Below are 20,477 nucleotides of genomic sequence, written 5' to 3' on the forward strand. Positions count from 1 at the left end.
ACGCCAAGTTTATCAATGATGCTGCAGCTATGGGAGTGAGAGAGTTCAGATTGGCAGCTTCCAGCAAGAGACATTTATCTAAGCAGCTCCCTGAAGGGGTCACCTGAGCAATAAATGCCCCATCCCCATATTGCATCATATAGACTAGTCCAAGAAAAGGCGGTTGTAAGTTTGATACTTGGGGTCAGGTACCTAGCCCTTCAGGAAGAACTCAGTTCATACCAATGTGCTCACTATGTGACCCTGGGCAACTGCCTTTGTCTTTCTGCACTAGGGTTTACTCATCTGTAAAGCGGGTTGACTTATAGTCTCTTAGAGGATTGTTGTGTATGAATTTGGTAGCTTTAGTGAAGAGGCTTGTAGACCACGTTTAAGGAGTTGGACTTGATTCTTGGTGGTGCAGAGCTGCTGAAGGGTCTTAAACAGGAGACAAGGACACACTTGCTCAGTGGTTCACTCAAGAGGCAGAGCTTAGTAATATTTGTGGAATTAATGTTGTTACCAGAGGGACATAGTGGCTATGACGGTGGCATCATTCTCAGTGGTCCTCTTTGGACCAAACATACAGCACTGTGGGGTGATGCTTAGAGCCCTGAGTTGTGTTTAGATCAGCACCCTGGACAGAGGTCAGCTTTCTTTTCTCCTGTCTGAATGTGGGAAATTAAATATGTATATTTATATGCCAGTGCATACATTTTCGGCAGGATCAAGCCTTAGTGGGACTGTGAGGGGTAGCATTAGGTGTTTTCAAGGAGAAGGATTGTTGTAATGAGGAAAATACTGATTTCACAGGAAAGGATTTTAATCAACTGCCCTTATACCTGAGGGGCACAGTGCTTGGCTGCAGTGCCAGGTTGTGTACCATCTACCGCCTACTTCCAGCCAACTGGCTCACTGCCAGGGTGCCTCTGTCTAGGAAGACCTGCAGGAGCTGTCCATCCCAGGGAATATCTCTGTCCACATTTTTGTAGCAATCTCAGGTAACAGTACACTCCCCTATGTTATCTCCTTTGACCCTCACAACAACCTGCACTGCAAGTGGGCAGGGCAGGGATTTTCATCCCCATTTCACAGATGGGGAGCCTGAACCTCAGAGAAGTGAAGTGCCTTCCCAAGTTCACACAGCTAGTGGAAGTGGGGTTCAGGACCTGGGACTCCACAGGCAAGCAGGAATTCAAAGCTAATAATCCCCTGTTACTCTTTTAACTTGGGGCAAGGTCTGTCTTGGGAGGGGTTAGGCCGCCCTCTCTGTGTTCCTCCAATAGGAAAATGGGGACGTGTACACTACTGTGGCACAACCTGCTGCAGCCTTGCTCAGAATAGAGGAGCCACAGAATGTGGAGCTTCCATCGGAGATACCGAACAGTGAGCAAGCAGAGGTTTCTTGCAGTATCAGCCCTTGCAGCCCTGTTGCCTGGAAGGGGAGAACAACCTGCCTTCTGGGTCTTCAAGGTACAAAGAGGCCTTTCTGGGAACCCTCACTTAGGGGCCTCTTGCCGCCCGCCTTCTCAAGTTGTACTCTCTGGGGACTGCTTTACTCTTGATACTCATTTCTTTATTCATTTAACACTTAATGAGTGCCTACTCCCATGATTCCTTTTATGTTCAAGGCACATTTCCAGATACTAAAATTTATTGCATCCACAATGATAGTATTCTTTCCTTGATCATAGTTCAGCTCTAGATTAATGTTACAGTAGAACTCACTACCTTTCATACTCACAAGAAAAAGTTCTTCTGGGTTCTAACAATAGCAATACTAATAACAGTAGCATATTTCTGATGTGCCAGACATTGTTTTAAACATGAATTAGATTGTTTTATCCTCCAGCAACCCTAGAGATATGTATCACTACCCCCATTTTATAGGTGAGATAACTGAAGCATAAAGAACTTAAGACACTTACTGAGGGTCATGTCACACAGCTGGTTCAGTGGCAGAATGAAGGCATTTGGCTTCAGAGGTTACTCTCTTGACCATATTACATGGCCTCTCACATGGCAGGAAACATTTAGGCTTTGATTCCTGCTTGATGGCAGCGCCCTGTTCACAGAAGCAGGTTGTACCTCTCTATACACCGTGTCATATGACCCACTCAGCTCTGGGTTGTGCTGAAAAATAGTACTACCTTATTAGCTCAGTTAGAACAAAAAGAAGTTTTGTACACCGATGAAATTTTATCCATGCACCTGGAAGATTCAAGGTACATTATTATGTCTTGGCACACTGGTTAAGAGCTGCTCATCTGCCCCAGCCAGTCACACTGTTGGGTGTACAGTGACATTCAAGAATGAATCTGATATCCATCTTGCTGTCAATAAACTCCCTAGAGGGGGAGAGAAGACTACTGTGTAAATAGCTATGATACAAGACTGAAAATTAGAAATACCAAAAAGAAGAGTTACAACATGCTTCCTCTTCCTGGCTGGTTTCCTCATGTCCTCTAGTCTGGGGAGAGAGGGTCTAGAAGTACTAGCCTCTTTAGGCACATGCCTTCCTTTCAGATCACCGGGCTTCAGGAAGGTGTTAGTCCTCATTAAGCCTAGATCATCTTGACTTGCAGGATATAGCATGATCTAGGGCAGATGAGCAAGATAAATCACCTCCTAAAGCGTTTGGTGGCAAATCCTTGAACTCATCATTGACCTGCATCCTCTTCTCTCTTTCTTGAGAAGAAAGGAAAAAGACTAGGATAGTTTTTTATAGTCTAACACCAGAGTCTACAAGAAATCAGGTTAAAGGACTCGAAAGAAATGAAATAAACTCTATTTTTTGTTTGCTTTGCTTTTTATAGAGGTTGACAGGGATGGGTGAGAGTGGTTTAGAGCTGTGCTACTCAAATTATAGCCCACTGAATAGATAGGATGCTAGTTTGCAAACTTGCTGGTTTGTGATGAGTACAGAAATTGAGACTAAGCGCTTAGAGACCTTTACAGTAATTTGACATTTTTATTGTATTTTACAGATGTATTTGTCTGTAATGGATTGGAAGTTTAAAAAGCAAAACAACAAAAAACTGCTTCTTCACCGCAAGTAGTTTTGAGAAGTACTGGCTCAGTGTGACAAAGTGAAAAAGAGCTTCAGTCTTGTCTGTAAAACAAGATTAATAATACCTACCTCAAATTGATGTTAAGTAATATTTTGGCATACTTAATATGTGCCTGCCACTCTTCATTGTACATGTATTATCTTATTTAATTCTCACCACAACTCTGAAATAAATTTTGTTCTGAGGCTTGGATAGGTTGAGGGACTTTTCAGAAGTCAAACCCTGTGATAAGTGTGTAGGTGGGATTTGAATGGGAGCTAGCGCTCTTGACCATTATGCCATGTTTTGTGTAAAGAGCCTGGCATGCAGGAGGGCTCCTTGTCACTCCACTTTCTCTACTTCACTAGAGGTCTGGAGACCTGCTTTCTTATTCCGTCACTGATCCTAACTTATTTTGTGACCTTGGGCAAGTCACTTATTTAAACCTTAATGATCTCATCTACCCTCAGTGGTAGGGACTATATTTTATTCATTTTTGGTTCCCCAGCATTTAGGTGGACAGGGCTTGGCATATAATGGGTATTGAGTACTGAGGCAATTGATTACACTAGATGATCTCTAAGGGTGCTTTCAGTCTCTACTCTGAACATCATAGGTACTTTATCCTCTTCCCTCTTGAGCATCATATTCCCCACCTACTCTACCGGCAGCATGACCTTATTTCCGCATGTCTGTTTGTCTTAAGCAGTCTTGATTCTGGGCACTTTGAGACAGCCCACACGATGCCCATGTTTTTACTCGTTTTTAAAATGTGTCTAGAATAAACCCACCAGAGATAACACAAGTATGGGGTGGAAGGGGCTGACTCACAAAGTCAGAAATGTGCCCTTACTCCATTCTTAGCCAGTGGGGCCTGGGCCTAGGGCAGCTCTGCTGGCAGCCCTGCCAGGCCTGACTAATGGCTGCAGCCTGGAGCAGGGTTTTCCATGAACTTCATCGGGGTCTCCAGTAATTGGAACATGGCACCTTCTGCCTTGTAATGGATGGCAGAACAAGAGGGGCATTTGTCACTGCCTGACTTCCCTGCGGGGAAAGAGGCTTATAAGTCACAGCTGACAAACCCTTTGATGACTTTTAAACTTCATTTACAGAAAAGAATAGCTATAATCAACCAACGGCAAGCAGTGACTAATCTTGCCACATCACTGTGAGGAGCCAGCCCCTTGAGTTATGGGAAGGGGGAGGAGTCCATCCCCCAGGCTCACAGCAAGTGCTTATTGGCTCTTGGACTTGAGAGTATGCACTCAGCAAGGCTCCATGAGTTTTTTCCCAAAGGATCAGAAAGTGTTAGAAACTGATCTCCTGGCAGGTAGAGTGCATGCCTAGCACAAAGCCATTCTGGGCCAAGGTTAAGAGCACTACCTCTTGTCTCATACAGACTGGTCCCAGCTCTGCCATTTCCTAGCTTGTGTAGGACTAAGCTCCAACTAAGCTTAGTTTCCTCATTTGTGAAATGGACACTATATATACCACCACCTACCTCATAGCAGAAGACATAGTACAGTTCCTGGCATGTAGTAAGTGCTCAGCAAGTATTGGTAATGTTAACCCTGGAACATCACCAGGGTTAATGGAAGGGCCCTTCGTGGTCACATGCTCCCAAACTCATGGTCATGTGGTACATCAGCAGCGAAGCTAGGACCAGTCTTCCTATTGGGGCATGGAGGGGATGACCTCTGGCAAAAATAAAGAAGCCAACAATCATTTGTATTTCCCCAACTCTAACTCACTGTTGGGGATTGTAAGCCCAAGTTTGTACCTACCTACCCTTTGTTGCCTTTCCCTCCATAGCTATATGGGCTGCTTGTCATAGATGCTAAACCTCAACCTAAGGCCATAATCAAGGGTAGGGTTAGAGTGCAAGATACAGGGAGGGTAGAGTATATACTCAAACCACACTGTGGGAAGAGATGGCTGAGGCCCCAGCTCTACCTTCTGTTTCTGCTTTGGGGTCTCCCCTCATGGCCTAACAGATGCTGATACTAGTGTTAGAGTATAGGACTAGAGACCTCATGGTGTGGTAGAGAGGTGAGTCAGTGGCTCAGCAAAGCCTGGAACTCCTCCCAACCAGTGTTCTTCCTCTCTCAGTCCCAAACAGTAGTGATTTGACAGGCATGGGGAGGGGGCACTCTGCGAAGTTTTTAGGTTTGGTACCAGATACTAGGACAAGGGAGAGAGCATGCATAGGCCCCTTACCCCTGACTCCCTTATTCTCAGGTGAAGCGTTGGAGCACTGGGAGACAACCTGGGTAAAGAGGATTAGGGCTGGAATGTGGAGGATCTAGACTGCCAGGCTAGATTCATCTCTTTGCATAGGGCATTGGGCATTTGAGTTTCTTAATGTAAATATCTACTGGTCTCAGCCATTATACTGGGCACTTTACAAATATTGTCACTAATCCTGGGAGGTTGGTATAGTTTCCATTTTGCAGTTGAGGAACCTGAGGCCCAGTGAGGATAAGAGACATGTCCAGGGCTATGTCTCATAAGTGGTAGAACTGGGATTAGAACTCAGTCCTGTCTGACTGCAGAGCCGTATCTGCTATTTCATGTTTATTCTTTTGTTATTAGGAAACAGTCAAGAAACAGGTTCCTGGAGAGAAGGCTTTCTTAAAAACAAGTAGAGGACAAGGCCTGTAAACACTGTTCCCCAGCACCTCCACAGTGCCAGCACAGAGGAGAATACTCAAAAATGTTTGTTGAATGAGTGAAGGAGATAGGAGTTGGGTAAGAATAGAAATAGGTATAATCCCCTATTCATTTATAGTATGTTACAGATGTACAGAGAACTTTCACATCAATTAGCCTATTTGAGTTTTATATCAGATTTGAAAGGTAGTCAGGAAAAAGATTCTTTCTGTTTTCAGAATAGGTTGATAAGACTCAGAAATTACGAGACTTGTTTCAGGTCACATGACTAAGAGCAGCGGAGCCAAGCCTCCTGAGCCTGCAGCCTAGACCCCTTAAACTCTCCACCCATCCCAGGGGCCCTCAGTGTTCAGGTTGTTGGGAACTAGGATTTCTCTTGGGAGTGGGAATGGTCAAGAACTAAAGAGCATTCCTTGGGAAATTAGTCCTGTCTGGCCAGTAATGATCATTTGGGCAGTGATAATGAGCTGGGGCCTGGAGAGTTTAATGAGATTAACAGATGTTCTGTCATCCCTAGCCGCCTGGTAACCAGGAGTCTCTGGACCAAGGAGGCCCTAGGTACTGATCAGTATAATTGCTTGGCTTCTCCCCATCACTGATAGCTATTTTCCTTTAAAGTCACCCAGATGGCTCCAGGGTTATCTAAGGGCAGAGGTCTGGCCACAGGCTGGTGTGACCACTCATCCCCATGCTTGGGAATAAGGCTGGAGATGTCCAGCAGAACTGGCCCAGACAGAGGCTCTAGATAGCACTGGTTGCAGGGGATGGGGACCAAGAGCAGCAGAGATCCAGTGCTGAGGAGGATTTACAGAGTTGGAGAAGTGGGTGTTCTGATGGTTGAGTGCCTCAGAGGTCAGGCTGAAGACTAGGTCCTGATAGGCAGCATTGGGAGGGCATGAGGTTTGATAAGGCAGAGTCACAAGCTTAGAATAGTTGAGACAGTGGCATGTAGGTGTCAAACAAGAAGCCTGGATTCAAGTCCCCTAGCTACTCCCTTCACCAACTGGGGGACCTTAAGTAAGTCACATATCTTTGCTGATGATCCTCAGCTTTTTCATCTATAAAATGGGATTAACAGTGTCAGCCTCAAGAAAATAAACTGGGGCTTTCTTTACTAAAATCCTGTGCAAATATGAAGCATTGTAGTAGAAAAGGGAAAGGGGTGAGGAGGACCAAGGAGAGGGTGTGGCTGGCTCAGGGTGACACACTCTTACAATGGGAATCAGTACCCAAGGCATCTCTATGCATAGGTTTTTGGAGTCAGACAGACCTGGGTTCCAGTTCTGGTTTTGCTCTGTTAACCAGTTACTTGGTCTCTCTGAGCTTTCTTTCCCTATCTAAATTACCTCCTCATAGGGCTGTTGTGAGAATTAAATAAGGTGAGGTTTGTAAAGTCGGACACATAGTTGGCAGTCAGTAATTAGAGGCTATTCTTATTGTGGTGCCCCTCTGGGAGGCTCGTTTACTCAAAGTTCAGGGGTTCAGCTACCTTTTAGGGCTTTTCTGCCTTGACAAAGCCCTGTCACCCACATGTTCGGGCTTGGCTCTTCCAAAACATAGCTTCCATCTGAAATGTTTCATCTGGGGAAAATGATTTGTTTTTTGCCAAATTTTCTTTTCTTATTAGCCTGGAGGAGCCAGCCCATCCCTTTGAGCTGTAAATTGCATTTCAAAGCCTGTGTTCCTATGGGTTTTAATTAGCTTAAGATCCCAGCTTTTATGCAGCAGTTGTTTTAGCAGGTAAAAGTGAAGATATTTATTTGGGAGCCAGTCCCCAGTTTTCTCAAACACAGTGTATCTAGACTGCCTTCTCCAAGCTTCTCACTGTCCTGGGGACTTGTCTCCTGGCAGCCCAGAAGGAAAAATGAAATATAAGAACCCTAGACGTAGAGTCAGAGGACCTGTGGGGTTCTTGGTCCTGCTACTCACTGGCTATGGCATCCTGGCCATGTCCATTCCCCTCTGTTCCTCAGAGTAAGGGCATATAAGCTCCATGCTCACTAAGGTCCCTGCTAATCTGACATTGCAGAAGTCTCTGGGAACAAGTTGGGTTCTTGAATTCTTGCTGCCCCCCCCACCGCCCCTGCCCACCTCCACAAGAACAATCCCTCTACCCACCTCTCCTTAGCTCATTGCTAAGCATGGGGCCTCTGGGGACTACAAACACCTTGCTCTCAATTACACAGCTAATCTGTGAGGCAGAGCTTGGCCCAGGGGGGAAAATAGCTTATCAAGTCAACCAGCTTCTGCTGAATAGGATGTCAGTATTTTCTAGGGCTCCCACTCTAAACTAGTGGGAAGCCCAGAAGAGCCAAGATAGAATTGTGTGGAGAGGATTGAGTTGGGGATGGTTGGTGTGCGGACCAGGGTGTTTGGGTCAGAGGCTAGAAAAAGGTGCCTGGAACCCTAGCCTCTAGTAGTCCCCCCAACTCCTCCATACCCCTACTTAAGGGCCACAGCTAGCCCTTCTCACCACCTTCTGGGATATTACCTTCACTGCCTCGTCCCTAATGTTTATTGAGCATTTACTGTGCAACTTTGTCAAGCTTGCCTCTAACATTTGCAGGGAAGAACAGGAGTATAGATGGAGACCCGCGTACCATGTGTCTAAATATTCAAAGGTTATAACTTATAAGTGAGGCTAACAAATTGGTATTTTCATAACCTGGAAGACCATATCTGAATTTGGGATTCTGTAACTGAACCTAGCAGTTCTAGGAGAGCTAGTCTGAGCATGCTTTCTTTTCATTTTGCACCCCCGACTCCATTCCTCAGTTTGAGGACATGTGAGTGGATACTTAAGCTTTTCTGAACCCCAGAGACACCTACCCCTTGAGATTATGCACAGCAGCAGCACAGCCTGCCCTCTGAAGAGCGTGCAGGCCTTGAAAGCAGATTGGGGGCTATTTGGCTGGGCAGTACAGCGGTTAGGTTCCCGGAGAATGCTTCAGGCAGACATTTCTCCTTGGCAGTGCAGGGCAACCACATACATATATTTCCTAAGTGTCTTCTCTACAGATCAGAAAACTGACCCCCGTGTGACATGGCTTCTGACTGCCTTTCCTTGGCATTGTACAGAATGTGCTCCAGTCTGACCTTGACCGTCATCTAGAATGGGCCCAGAAATGGCAATATTAGTAGAACAGAGATGTTCAACTAGTCAGAATAACTTTTAGATCTTATAAAGAGCTTCACAGTTTGCAAAGGCCTTTTATATACATCGTCCCAAACCCCAGGTGATGAGAGAAAAGACTGGGTAGAGGCAAACCCAAAGACTTGGCTCACCAGCCAAGGAGTGAATGCTGATCCCACTATAGCACCAAGCACAGGTGCTCAGCAGTGCTTCCTGTTCAATAGTGTTAGAGCTCACTAACACTACTGAACAGGAAGCAGTCTGAGGGAACCCAGCGATGGTCATGTCCCTGCCAGGGCAGTGGCAGAGCCAGCAGTCGTCAGTAGATCTCCGAACCCCCTTCTCTTCTTTCTGTCTTGGTCCACACACCTGACCTGGTTGGCTCCCTCCAGCCAAAGCAGGTGGCATCTCCCTGGGCCAAAACTTCATGACTTTGAGCTGTCTCCAGGAGATAGCTCAAAGGAGAGAGTTATATGATGCCCATGGAGGAGCCCCACAAATTTCTTGTATACCCATGGACGCACAAGGAATTAACCTTTGAATGGCTTGTCATCCAGGTAGGAGAGGGATTGTCAGAGAACTGTGAGGAATGGGGAACCCACATACATCGAGCAGTGTGTTAAGTGTTTTCACGGGCAGTCTCTTTTGTGTCCCTCACTGCTTTATAAATGTTGATGATTGGATTCAAAGGCAAACTGAGTAACAGAAGAGTCTGTCTTCCCACGCCAGCTCCAAAACTGGCACCAGCTCCTTCATCAGTATCAGTGCCCTCTCAGCCCTCAGCCTTTACCTGTGCTGACACACACTTGAGTAGTATCCCTGCTACTGCAAGCCCATAATAGGAGCAGGTTCTTCCTCAGAATCGTTCTCAGGTCCAGCGTATGGTTTCCTTGCAAACAGTACCATCTGCTGGTCAGAAAGTGCTAACTTCTAAGCTGGAGGATTGAGGAGAAAAGGGTCTTTTAAACCTAGTGGGACAAAAGATACAGATATCCCAGCTTATACTCAGCTCTTCTCTAATTCACTAAAAATTTGAAACCCCCTATGCCCTAAAATATTAGGTAAATAGGCAGGTGTTTATGGTTAGCCTAAGCTGATGAGAGTTTTTATGCATACTGCCTGGTGGTTCTTCAGCACCTTCTGCAATAGCTCTAGGGTCAGGTTTTAAGATAGGAGTGTTCCAAAAGGGAGTTGCACCAACCCATGCCGGTGAGCAGAAGATGGCCAGGAAGTATAAATGCCAAGGCTTACGTAGGCCTTTTCTACTGAAATTGAGCTTCCTTTTCCCTTTCCCTTTGGAGCCTGTGCCCAGATTATAACCTGTCCAGGAAGGGGAGTAGGAGAGAGTTGTACAGCCCTTTGGGGTAAAAAACATTGCCTGAGTATAGAGAGCAAAGAGCAAGTATAGTATCATCTCTAAGCAAAGGGAACAGAATTTGAATAGTAAGTGTAAAATGGATAACTCTAAAAAATTAATTTATTAAAAACAATTCTCAGATAAATATGCTGACTTACTGTAGTACAGTTGACCCTTGAACAATGCAGGGGTTAATTCGAGTATAACTTACAGTCAGCCCCTTCCACATCCACAGTTCTTCAGCATCCGTGGATTCGACCAACCATGGGAACCATTCAGTATTGTATTTACTGTTGAAAAGTATTTGCATAAAAGTGGACCCATGCAGTTGAAACCTGTGTTGTTCAAGGGTCAACTGTATTTAAAGTGGATTTAGCTCTGGGAAGGAGAGTGATAAATTTAGTAGAAATGGGCTTATAGGGACCAACGACCTGGGTTTGAATGCCTGTTCCTGGCAAGTTAATGAACTTGTTGGAGTCTGGTTTTGGTAAAATATGAAGGATAATGATAACACTCATGGAGTCTTCTTTTTTTTACATCTTTATTGGAGTATAATTGCTTTACAGTGTTGTGTTAGTTTTCTGCTGTACAACGAGGTAAATCAGCTATAAATATACATATATCCCCATATCCCCTCCCTCTAAGTCATCACAAAGCACCGAGCTGATCTCCCTGTGCTATGCAGCCATCCATTTTACATTTGGTAGTGTATGTATGTCAGTGCTACTTTCTCACTTCGTCCCAGCCTCTGCTTCCCTGCTGTGTCCTCAAGTCCATTCTCTTATGTCTGCATCTTTATTCCTGCCTTGCCACTAGGTTTATCAGTGCCATTTTTCTAGATTCCATATATATGCGTTAGCATACAGTATTTGTTTTTCTCTTTCTGATTTACTTCACTCTGTATGAGAGACTGTAGGTCCATCCACCTCACTACAAATAACTCAATTTAGTTCCTTTTTATGGCTGAGTAATATTCCATTGTATATATGGGCCACATCTAATTTATCCACTTATCTGTCGAACTCATGGAGTCTTGGAATTATTCAGTATTGCATGCTACCCTTAGCTCACAGTGAATGCTCAGTGAGGTTTAGCTCATTTTTTTCGAAATGGCTGGTTCTAATAAAGACAGTCATGGTCCATGTCTGGATCAGACTGAGCAATTTTCTTAATATGAAGTTGTTTTAGAGCATACATTACTTGCATTTACCATGTGACCTCTTTACCATGGTTCTACATTGAAGGAACAGAAGAAAAGCTGTGGAAGATCTTCAACTTTAGATCCTGCAAGGGGTAGCATTTGAGATGATCATTAAAGAAAGAGTGGATTTGAAAGAACTGGAGTCAATATGAAACTTATGTAATGTTATAAACCAATGTGTAACCTCAATTAAAAGAGAAGAATTGAGTCAAGCAGATCAGGGTTCAAATCCCTGTCCTGTTATTCACTAGCATTGTGACCTCTGACTTTGCATTTCCTCCCTTATAAAATGTCCTAATTCTGCTTATCATGTCAGTACCAAACGACAGAACATATGTAAAGCACCTATTTGAGGTCAGCAGCCAGTGAAATGAACAAAAATGGGGAAGCTGGATGCTGTAGGGGCGTGTGTGTAGGAAGGCACAGAGCAATCCAGTTTAGTCAGGTTGTGGGCCATGGGCAGCCCTTGAGCCCAACCCGGCTTCCCAGCCTCACAGTGGCTTTCTTTCTTCAGGTGGCCACCATGTCCTTGAAGATCCAGACAAGCAACGTAACCAACAAGAATGACCCCAAATCCATCAACTCTCGGGTTTTCATCGGAAACCTCAACACAGCTGTGGTGAAGAAGTCTGATGTGGAGACCATCTTCTCCAAGTATGGCCGTGTGGCCGGCTGTTCTGTGCACAAGGGCTACGCCTTTGTCCAGTATGCCAATGAGCGCCATGCCCGGGCAGCTGTGCTGGGAGAGAATGGGCGGGTGCTGGCTGGGCAGACCCTGGGTAAGCATCTCTCCATGGCCCTGCCCCTGGATTTCTCCTGGGCAGGTGCTGACCTGCATTCTTTAGCTTCCCTCTTAATCCTCTTTTCTGTCTTCTCCAACCGTCACCCACTATAAGATCAGTGCCTGTATGGGAAAATTTTAGAAGTTTCAGGAAAACACTTCTGTCCCTGCTTTCACAGTGTAAGCGTTCCAGTTAAAATGCAGATTCCCCAGAGAAGGGGAACAGAGTGGACTAGCACAGCCTCTTACATTGGGCTGCATTTGGCTTAGGTTAGAACCCTTTCTGAGAGCCAGGAGGAGGGGCTGGGAGCATAAGGTGAAGCAGGTGCTCTTGGTCTCGGTGTTATGTACATGAGATGTGGCCGTGCTGGAGGCCTACCTTGGAGCCTGTATAGTGTTTGTATATGTTCACATACTTCGGTATATTTATGTATGTTTGAGAAGGATATGTATCCCTGAATATGTGGTATGTGGATGTAACTGAACATGTGGAGAATATGTGGACACATGCTTTACTTACATGTATATATGTAGAGTTATGTGTGTATCAGAATATACTTGAGTGTGTAAGCAGATATTCATGTATTCATTTACCAAATATTTATTGAGGTCCTAACATTTGCTGAACTCTGCTGTAGGCATAAAGATGTTTGGTAGAAGGTTTGTGTAAATGTGCATTGGCTCATTTGCATATGGGCAGTTAAGTATAGGATGTTGGAGCCACGTCTGAGTGTAGTTGAGAGTGTGTGATCTTATTTCCTGGATATGTGAACGTATGTGTGAGGATGTGTGTCTGATGTATGCATTTATGTGAGTGTACTTGAGAAGGCATATAACTTGATGTCCATGGCCGCGTGTGTGTGTGTGATTGTGAGCATGCATGCATCTGAATGTATATGAATGTATAAACAACTATATGCATGTGATGTGTGAGTATGGGTCTAATTTGTGAAGATATCTGTTGTCCATGTTAGTGAGTGAAGTCCATGAGTATCTGAATGTATATGAATGTACAAACTATATGCATGTGATGTGTGGGTATGGGTCTAATTTGTGAAGATATCTGTTGTCCATGTTAGTGAGTGAAGTCCATGTGTATCTCATGTAAACACATAAATTGCTGCACATGTGCATGAGGGTGATATTTGTATGGGTGCTGATATCCTGTCAGCATCTGACTCTGCCTTCTCCCTCCATACAGACATCAACATGGCTGGAGAGCCAAAGCCCAACAGACCCAAGGGGCTAAAGAGAGCAGCATCTGCCATATACAGGTGGGGCGCTCTGTCTTGTTTGTCTGTCTCTGGGTGGGATTGGTTCCTCTTTCCACAGAGGGAGTGAACACTGGTGGTGACGGTATGCCAAGCCTAGAATTTGGGGAGGTGTTTGGAGATGAGGGCCTGCGAAGAGTGGGCTGAGTGGCCGTCTCTAAGCCCCGGCCCTCTCCCCTTTGTTTCCCCAGTGGCTACAGCTTTGACTATGATTACTACCGGGACGACTTCTACGCCAGGTGAGCGGGGGAGGGGCGTGCCCAGGCATGAAACAGCCAAGCTGGAAGGGTCCTGAGAGATTGCTGGTGCAGCCCACTCAGTCCTCCAATTGGGAACTGAAGCCCAGAGTTGTGGACAGGCATCTACCCAAGGCTGCTCTGCAAGTTAGTGGCAGAGCTGGGACTAGGGTCCAGTTCTATAGGTGCCCAGGCCAGAGCTCTCCCCAGCCCACACTGTCTCCCAACTCTCTGACCGCCCCTCCCCTTACTAATCCTGGGGTGGGACTCAATGGGACTGGACAGCCAGGGGACCTATAAATGTAGCAAGTTGGAATACAAAACAGTTACAGGGCCAGGTGCAGGGAATTTGAGCCCTCACGCTTCTGCTGTTCAGTTTCCTTACCTCTCTGAGGTGCCCAGCCAGCTGAAGGAACCTCAGAGCTCAGTCTGAGCTTCTTAGCCTTATGTTTATAGCCAAGAGGCCAGCAGTCCTTTGGAGGTCTGAATTAGTCCCTGGTAGGCTGTGGCCCACCCCAAAACCTACCCAGACCCCAGCATCCATGGCACCAGCCACATTCTTGTGGAAATCAGGGTGGGGGCTGGCCCAAGCTTCTCCTCCTTCCTGCTTCTCGCCCTCCCTCCCTCCCTCCCTCTCAGCCTGCCCCAGGCTGTCCCAGAAGAACAGACCTCTCTGAGCCTCAGTTTTCTCACCTGTGAGTGGTTTCAGGAGACAGTGCAATGTAGTGGAAAGTGCCCTAGCCTGGGAATCAGAAGACCTGGGTGCTAATCTCAGCTCTGCCACTGAATAGAGTACACAACTTTGGGCAAATCCCCTCCCACTCTGAAATGGGCTTGTACCAAGTGATCCCTCAGGGCTCTTCCAGCTCTGGGATTCTGTGGTTCAGTGATTCTGACCAAGGCCAGAGCCGCCCCCTCCCCTTAGGGGCAGAAATGCAGGGTCTGGGACTGGGTCCATTCCCAGAGACTCTCCATCTCCAGCCATCACCACCCCAGGGCAGGGGCTCCCTAAACAAAGGAGTACCAAGGCATGGGGCATTGAATTGCCTAGTGATGGCAGGTAACCTGGCTGTCATCAGGGAAGTGATCCCATAGTATACCCCTGTGGCTGCTGTTCTGTGCAGAAAGGTGGTAGCAGCAGCAGCGGTGGGAGAAACCCCTACTTGGCTTACTGAGTTTCTGCCTGATCAGGAAGAGAAGCCCTCCTGGAAAGGGCTGGGTGATGGCGTCGGGGGTACAGCATACTGTCTGGTATAGAGGGTCTGACGGAGCTGCCTAACCTTGATACTCCACTGGGCCCCCTGCCCCTCCATCTCCAAAGTCGAGTGAGAAGGATGGGGTGACTGGGGGCCCAGAATGAGGAAAGGGGCTTGGACTCCAGCCTCATGCCTCTGAGGTCATAGGCCCCTGAGTTGAGGGTCTCGGTACCCTGGCCCTTCACCTATCACACCTTCTAACGTGTGTTTTTAACCAAGTTCTCTCATGCTCTACCCTCACGGCAGCCTTGGGGGATGTGGGGGGCACAGAATTTGGGGTAGCCATCTTCACTAGGCAGATGGGAAAACTGAGGCTTAGGCAGGCTTAGGGATTGACTCTCACTCCCTCACCTCTCTGTTTCCAGCTGGGGATTTGTACTGCTTTAGGGAGATTTGCAAACTCTGACCAGAGCTCGGGGTACAGTTGACTGAGCAGAAGTAGGTCAGGTAATAGAGCAGGACTGGGTGTCAGGGTGATCTAGGGAAGTCTTCTTTCTGGGGCTGTTGTCAGTTTGCTCCTCTGTTGAATGGGGCTATAACCATTACCACCTGTCACCTCCCCTGCTCTTACCCAGCTTGAATGGTAGGAAAGGTGGATGTAGTAAGGTCACTGAGGTCCAGAAAGCCCTTCCTCTTCACCCTCAGGATCTAACTGGGAGCAGGATGAGGTATGTAGTATAGGCTACCCAGCCCTTCACCAGCCCTACATGTGTTGGTCTAGGGTCACAGTGCCTTCTGGTGGCCACAGGCCATGCTGCAGCCTCTGGCCCGTTTGCTCTCACAGGCTCTTCGACTATCGGGGCCGCCTGTCACCAGTGCCAGTGCCCAGAGCAGTCCCTGTGAAGCGACCCCGGGTCACAGTCCCCTTGGTCCGACGTGTCAAAACCACCATACCTGTCAAGCTCTTTGCGCGCTCCACAGCCATCACCACCACCGGCTCAGCCAAGATCAAGTGTGAGTGACTATATCTTCTTCCTAGGTAATTTTTATTTTTGTCATTAGCAAAATAATAGAATTACATTTTTTTACATTGGAAAATAGATAAAGGAACAAATCTCCCACAGTTCTGCAGCTCTAATACAACCAAGTGAGTATTTTCATGCATTTCTAAGAGGAAAAGACCGACATTTGTGGAGGAGGGTCTTGGGTTAGGCAGAGTCCAGTGCTGTGACGTGGAGCCCAGTGAGGAAATGGTGTCATCTTTCCTTTAGTAAGCACAAGGACAGGTCCGCACAAGGACAGGTCCACACAGGCTCGCTACTCCACATTCATTCTGGTGTGCACACGTGGTCAGGCACCCAGGAAATCTGATTGTAAAACACTCACATTTACACACCTTGAAAGACAGATACCACTCTCTAACATAAGCAAAGACACATGCTTGCTCAGGTGCACACAGAGGTACACACCACACACCTCCATTCTTATCCATCCCCAGTCCCTTTCAGAGTTGGAGGGGTCGGGGATGGTGGGGGAGATCCAGGTTCAGAAGGGCCTCCAGAAAGTCTCAGGGGAAGCCACAGGCAGCTCAGGCCTTTTCCCTGGCCAGAAAAAGACCGTGGACAAGGATAGTTTCTGCCACTGGCCTGTCTTCCTAGTTGACAGAATGGGGCTAGGGTCTTGTGTTAGTGTCAAGCTCCCAGCCCTTAGGTGACATCCCTGTACTCCCTCCACTCTCAGTAAAGAGCAGTGAGCTGCGTACCATCAAGACAGAGCTGACCCAGATCAAGTCCAACATCGATGCCTTGCTGGGTCGCTTGGAGCAGATTGCCGAGGCGCAGAAGTCCAATCCAGGTCAGCTTCCAAGGGTCCCTGCCCAGATCAGTGGCCAGGGGCACAGGGCAGAGTGTGGGGAGGACAGTGCATGGGGCAGAGAGGGACTGTGGCCTCCAATCCCACCTGGACCCACTGTGCTGAGGCCTAGGTTATGCTAAGGTGCTACCCCGGGCAGCTGCCCCAGGTTGATTTTTATTCCCCTCATCCCCCGCTTCCGCCTGAAGATGGCAAAAAGAAGGGCGAGAGTGGCAGTGGCAGTGGCAGCGCCATCGGCAGTGGCAGTGGCAGTAGTGGTGGCAGCAGCCGGCCACCGGCCCCCCAAGAGGACACAGCTGCTGAGGCAGCCATGCCCCAGGGAGAAGCAAAGGCTCGAGACGACGGTGATGAGGAGGGGCTGCTAACACACAGCGAGGAAGAGCTGGTGAGGGCATGCGGTGGGGGGCAGGGGGAATTGGGACTGGGACTGGACTTTGCACGCTTGGTTGCAGGAGGGCTGCAGGGAGAACGGGAACCTCTGAGCTGGTTGGCTGCCCTATGAGCTCCCTCCTTCCTTCCCAGGGATTCTAGTCCTGTGAGGAAGAGGGGGGAACGAACAGGGAGTACTTAGCTATTTCAGCTGCCAGTCAGAAATCCCACTGAGGACTGGGGCAGACCTCTCTCTAGCCTAAGGCCCATTCTAGACTCTGTGTTCTACATGAGTCGGAGAAGGGAAGAGTCACGGACTCAAGCAAACACACACGGTCTGCAGAGTTCCAGGGAGCACGAGGGGTTTGCCTGGGGAAGCCACGGGGAGTGTGGATATCTACTCCACCTGAGGATTTTCTAAAAGCCATTGTTGCCTCAGAATGAAAACAGGCTGTCTCAAGAGGGAGTGAGCTCTGTTATTGGAATTCTTCAGACTGAGGCAAGGAGCTCATATTAAGTGGGAAAGAAGACCAGATTCTGAGTGTATAAGATGTCTGTTGTGTGCCTAGTTCTCAGTTACCTAACACTGAGCACCAGGCCCTGTAGTTCACACTTTTTAACTTCATTTAACCTTAACAGCAGCCCTGAACTCTGCAAAGTATTACTCTTGTCACATTTTACACCATGAAGAAACTGAGACTCAAAGGAGTCAAGTAGCTTGCCTGGGGCGTTGTAGCTAATAAAGGTTGAGCCAGGATTGGAGCCTGGCCTTACGCGGGTCTGTGAATTTTCTCCACATGGCTGGGTTCTGGTGTGAGGACAGATAGGCTTATGGCCATAACAGTTGAGAGGTCTTCCTCATGCCCAGCCTGTCTCTTCTTATTTAAACCTAGCCTGACACCCCATCTTACTCTTTCAGGCATAGTAGTCTCCATAGAGGCCCTAATGAAGGCTTCGAGGCTCCTAAGATGGGGAGCTCACCAGTCTACTAGGCTTTCAGTCTGCTCCAACCTAAGAAGGTCTTTCTATGCAGAATGTGCCCCCTGGCACACCTAGAACTTCCTTGACTGGTCCTTTCTCTCCTGCGGGTCCTTCAGACTACCCTGTTGGGATCCCAAGCCAGCCTTTAGTTAGACTGGTCCCATAGTTATTCCCTTTGGCTGTCCCTCCCCCTTTCTGAGTGTGGTCTCCATGTGTGCTCTGGGCCCCAGGGTAGGACAGAGCTTGCAGTGAGTGATATGTGGTCCTTTGTTGTCTCCTCCCTATCAGGAGCACAGCCAGGACACAGATGCGGAGGATGGGGCCTTGCAGTAAGCAGGTACGGGGGTCCTGGTGGGGAGGGGTGCAGTAGACCTGGCAGGGTAGTGCTGTGCCCAGCAATGAAGGCTCTGTCGTCCCCAGACATCCTGCCATGCCCATTTGTAGGGCCTTGGTGTGTTGCAGAGCAGGCAGCCGTGGATGGGCTAACCAGGTCCGCCCAACAGGAGTTCCCTCAGAATACTCCGAGCTACATTGCCTGTCTCCACTTGTAAAGAGCTCTGAGTCTACTGGAGGAGGACAAACCATTACCACCCAGTGTGAGCAGGATGACGAGGACTGGAGAGCCAGGGGCTCATAGAGGGGTGTGGTGGAAGAGGTGATGTGTACCTGAGCCTGTTGAGGATTGAGGGAGAAGTGTCTAAGGGAACACCCTTATCAGAGGCACAGAACGCTGGCAGTCCTCGGTGTGTGAGAAATGGCCAGGATCCTCCTGTGGCTGCAGTCCCAGCTCTGCACAGTGGGGAGAGGGAGCTGCTCATCATCAGAGGGTGATGATTATGCCAGACTTAGGGGCTGGGATATGATCCTGTCAGGAGGAAATGCCCTGTGCACCCCAGCCCTACAAGGTCGTGACTGTGCCAGTGTAACAGATGTAGAAACGTGAGGCACTGAAGGGGGCAGGGAGATGCCACGTATCTCACAAGATCCCCAGGTGGTAATTGGTGGAGCCTAGATTTGAACCCAGTGGTGTGGGCCTCAAAGCTCATTCTCTGGTTGGTATTTACCACCCTGCTCTACCCGACCCTAGAGGGAAACCAGGCCACAGCAGCTCTGCCCATACTCTGCCCCATTCCTTTGGGGGCCGTTTCCAGAGTAAGACAGGCTTGGGTGGAGGAGGGCCTCAAACAGCAGAGGTGTCTATATGCATGACACATTCATGCTATGAGATGCTCCACGATACATTTAAGTTTAGGCAATCTTCGTGGTTTGTTTTACCTGGGAGGCTAAGTTTTACCTTGTTAAGCCAGTTTGCAGGAGAGGTGCTGGGGACTCAGGTGAGGAAACTGAGGCTCGGGGAAGGGGAAGATTCACCCAAGGTTTCATGGCCAGAAAGTTATGAGGCCCGAGCCAGAGTGCAGGCATATCTCTGTTTGCAAACAGCAAACACCATTCTACTCTTTCTTCTTCCCACCCCGTGTTATCAAGAGCACGAAGGGGCTCTTCCTCTCAGCCTTAGTCTCTCTTTTGTGTCTGTTTCTCAGTCTGACAGGAGCAATGGCCACCAGCAGGAGAAGGGCGTACACTGTACCAGGCCTCAAGCAGGGCACCCACCCCTGGATAACAACCCCCAGCGGGTCCCAGAGGAGAGCTGGCAGCAGGCACCACCTCCCTCACGGGTCCCAGCCAGTGCCACATTCTCTGCAGGTGGAGTTATCAGCATCCCCTTCTCCTGTACCCTCCCTCCCTGTTGGCACTGCCCAGGCCAGAGGGCAAAGAACAGAGTTTCCCTACACTCTGCATCCCCTCCCCAGGACACTCCCAGGCTTGGGGTTTTTCTGTAGGTTTGGAGGAGGGTGGGGCCCACAGGGAGGGGACCCTGACAATAAAGAGATTGGATCCCAATTTGCTCTGAGATGGGATGGTTTGTGTTTTCTCATGAAGGTACCCTGGCCCTCCTGTCCAACCAGAAAGCAGGTCTGCTACACCCGCTTCTGTTCCCTCCTTCACTCCTCCCTGCCAGAGAGAGCATTGTCTAGGGTGCCTGAAACTGATCTGTCTGGGCCTTAGTTTCCATGGCTAAAATGGGGATTAAAATGTCCAGTAGGGTTGTACAGGAGGGTCAGATGTGCCAGTGCCCATGAGAGCAACTTCGTGGTAGAAGTGCCAAGCGGTTTTGATCCACTTGGTCAGGCAGCGGTAGGTCCAGCCCTCAGTTTCTAAGTCTGCTGTTTCCCAATTCTAAATGGTTCTAGAACTCGCCACCTCCTCCCCTTCTGTGTCTTGGTTTAGGACACTGTTTTTTCACAGGGATCTTGGGCAGCAAGGGGAAAGAGGCTAGAGGCTGAGGCCTTCAGTCAGAGACCCAGACCTGGAGTGAAAAA

The 20,477-nt window shown here is 48.1% G+C and overlaps 1 protein-coding gene across 5 annotated transcripts in view; it reads left to right on the plus strand.

The window, feature by feature from the left end:
• Positions 1-20,008, plus strand: part of RALY (RALY heterogeneous nuclear ribonucleoprotein) — a 79,735-nt gene extending 59,727 nt beyond the window's left edge. For 3 of the 5 annotated variants that reach the window (XM_024743191.1, XM_024743189.1, XM_024743190.1), the window contains 8 exons: positions 11,905-12,169; positions 13,373-13,445; positions 13,634-13,681; positions 15,683-15,888; positions 16,615-16,728; positions 16,935-17,131; positions 18,385-18,433; positions 19,638-20,008. In XM_024743191.1, the coding sequence (XP_024598959.1) occupies positions 11,914-12,169; positions 13,373-13,445; positions 13,634-13,681; positions 15,683-15,888; positions 16,615-16,728; positions 16,935-17,131; positions 18,385-18,429 (939 nt within the window). In that variant the 5' untranslated portion in view covers positions 11,905-11,913 and the 3' untranslated portion in view covers positions 18,430-18,433; positions 19,638-20,008. The remainder of the gene's footprint in view (positions 1-11,904; positions 12,170-13,372; positions 13,446-13,633; positions 13,682-15,682; positions 15,889-16,614; positions 16,729-16,934; positions 17,132-18,384; positions 18,434-19,637) is intronic. The other 2 variants (XM_024743192.1, XM_024743193.1) reach the window with 2 other exon arrangements.
• The last annotated feature ends 469 nt before the right edge of the window (positions 20,009-20,477 follow it).

Source organism: Neophocaena asiaeorientalis, unplaced genomic scaffold (assembly GCF_003031525.2).
Source record: "Neophocaena asiaeorientalis asiaeorientalis breed wild unplaced genomic scaffold, Neophocaena_asiaeorientalis_V1.1 scaffold82, whole genome shotgun sequence".
Taxonomy (NCBI): domain Eukaryota; kingdom Metazoa; phylum Chordata; class Mammalia; order Artiodactyla; family Phocoenidae; genus Neophocaena; species Neophocaena asiaeorientalis.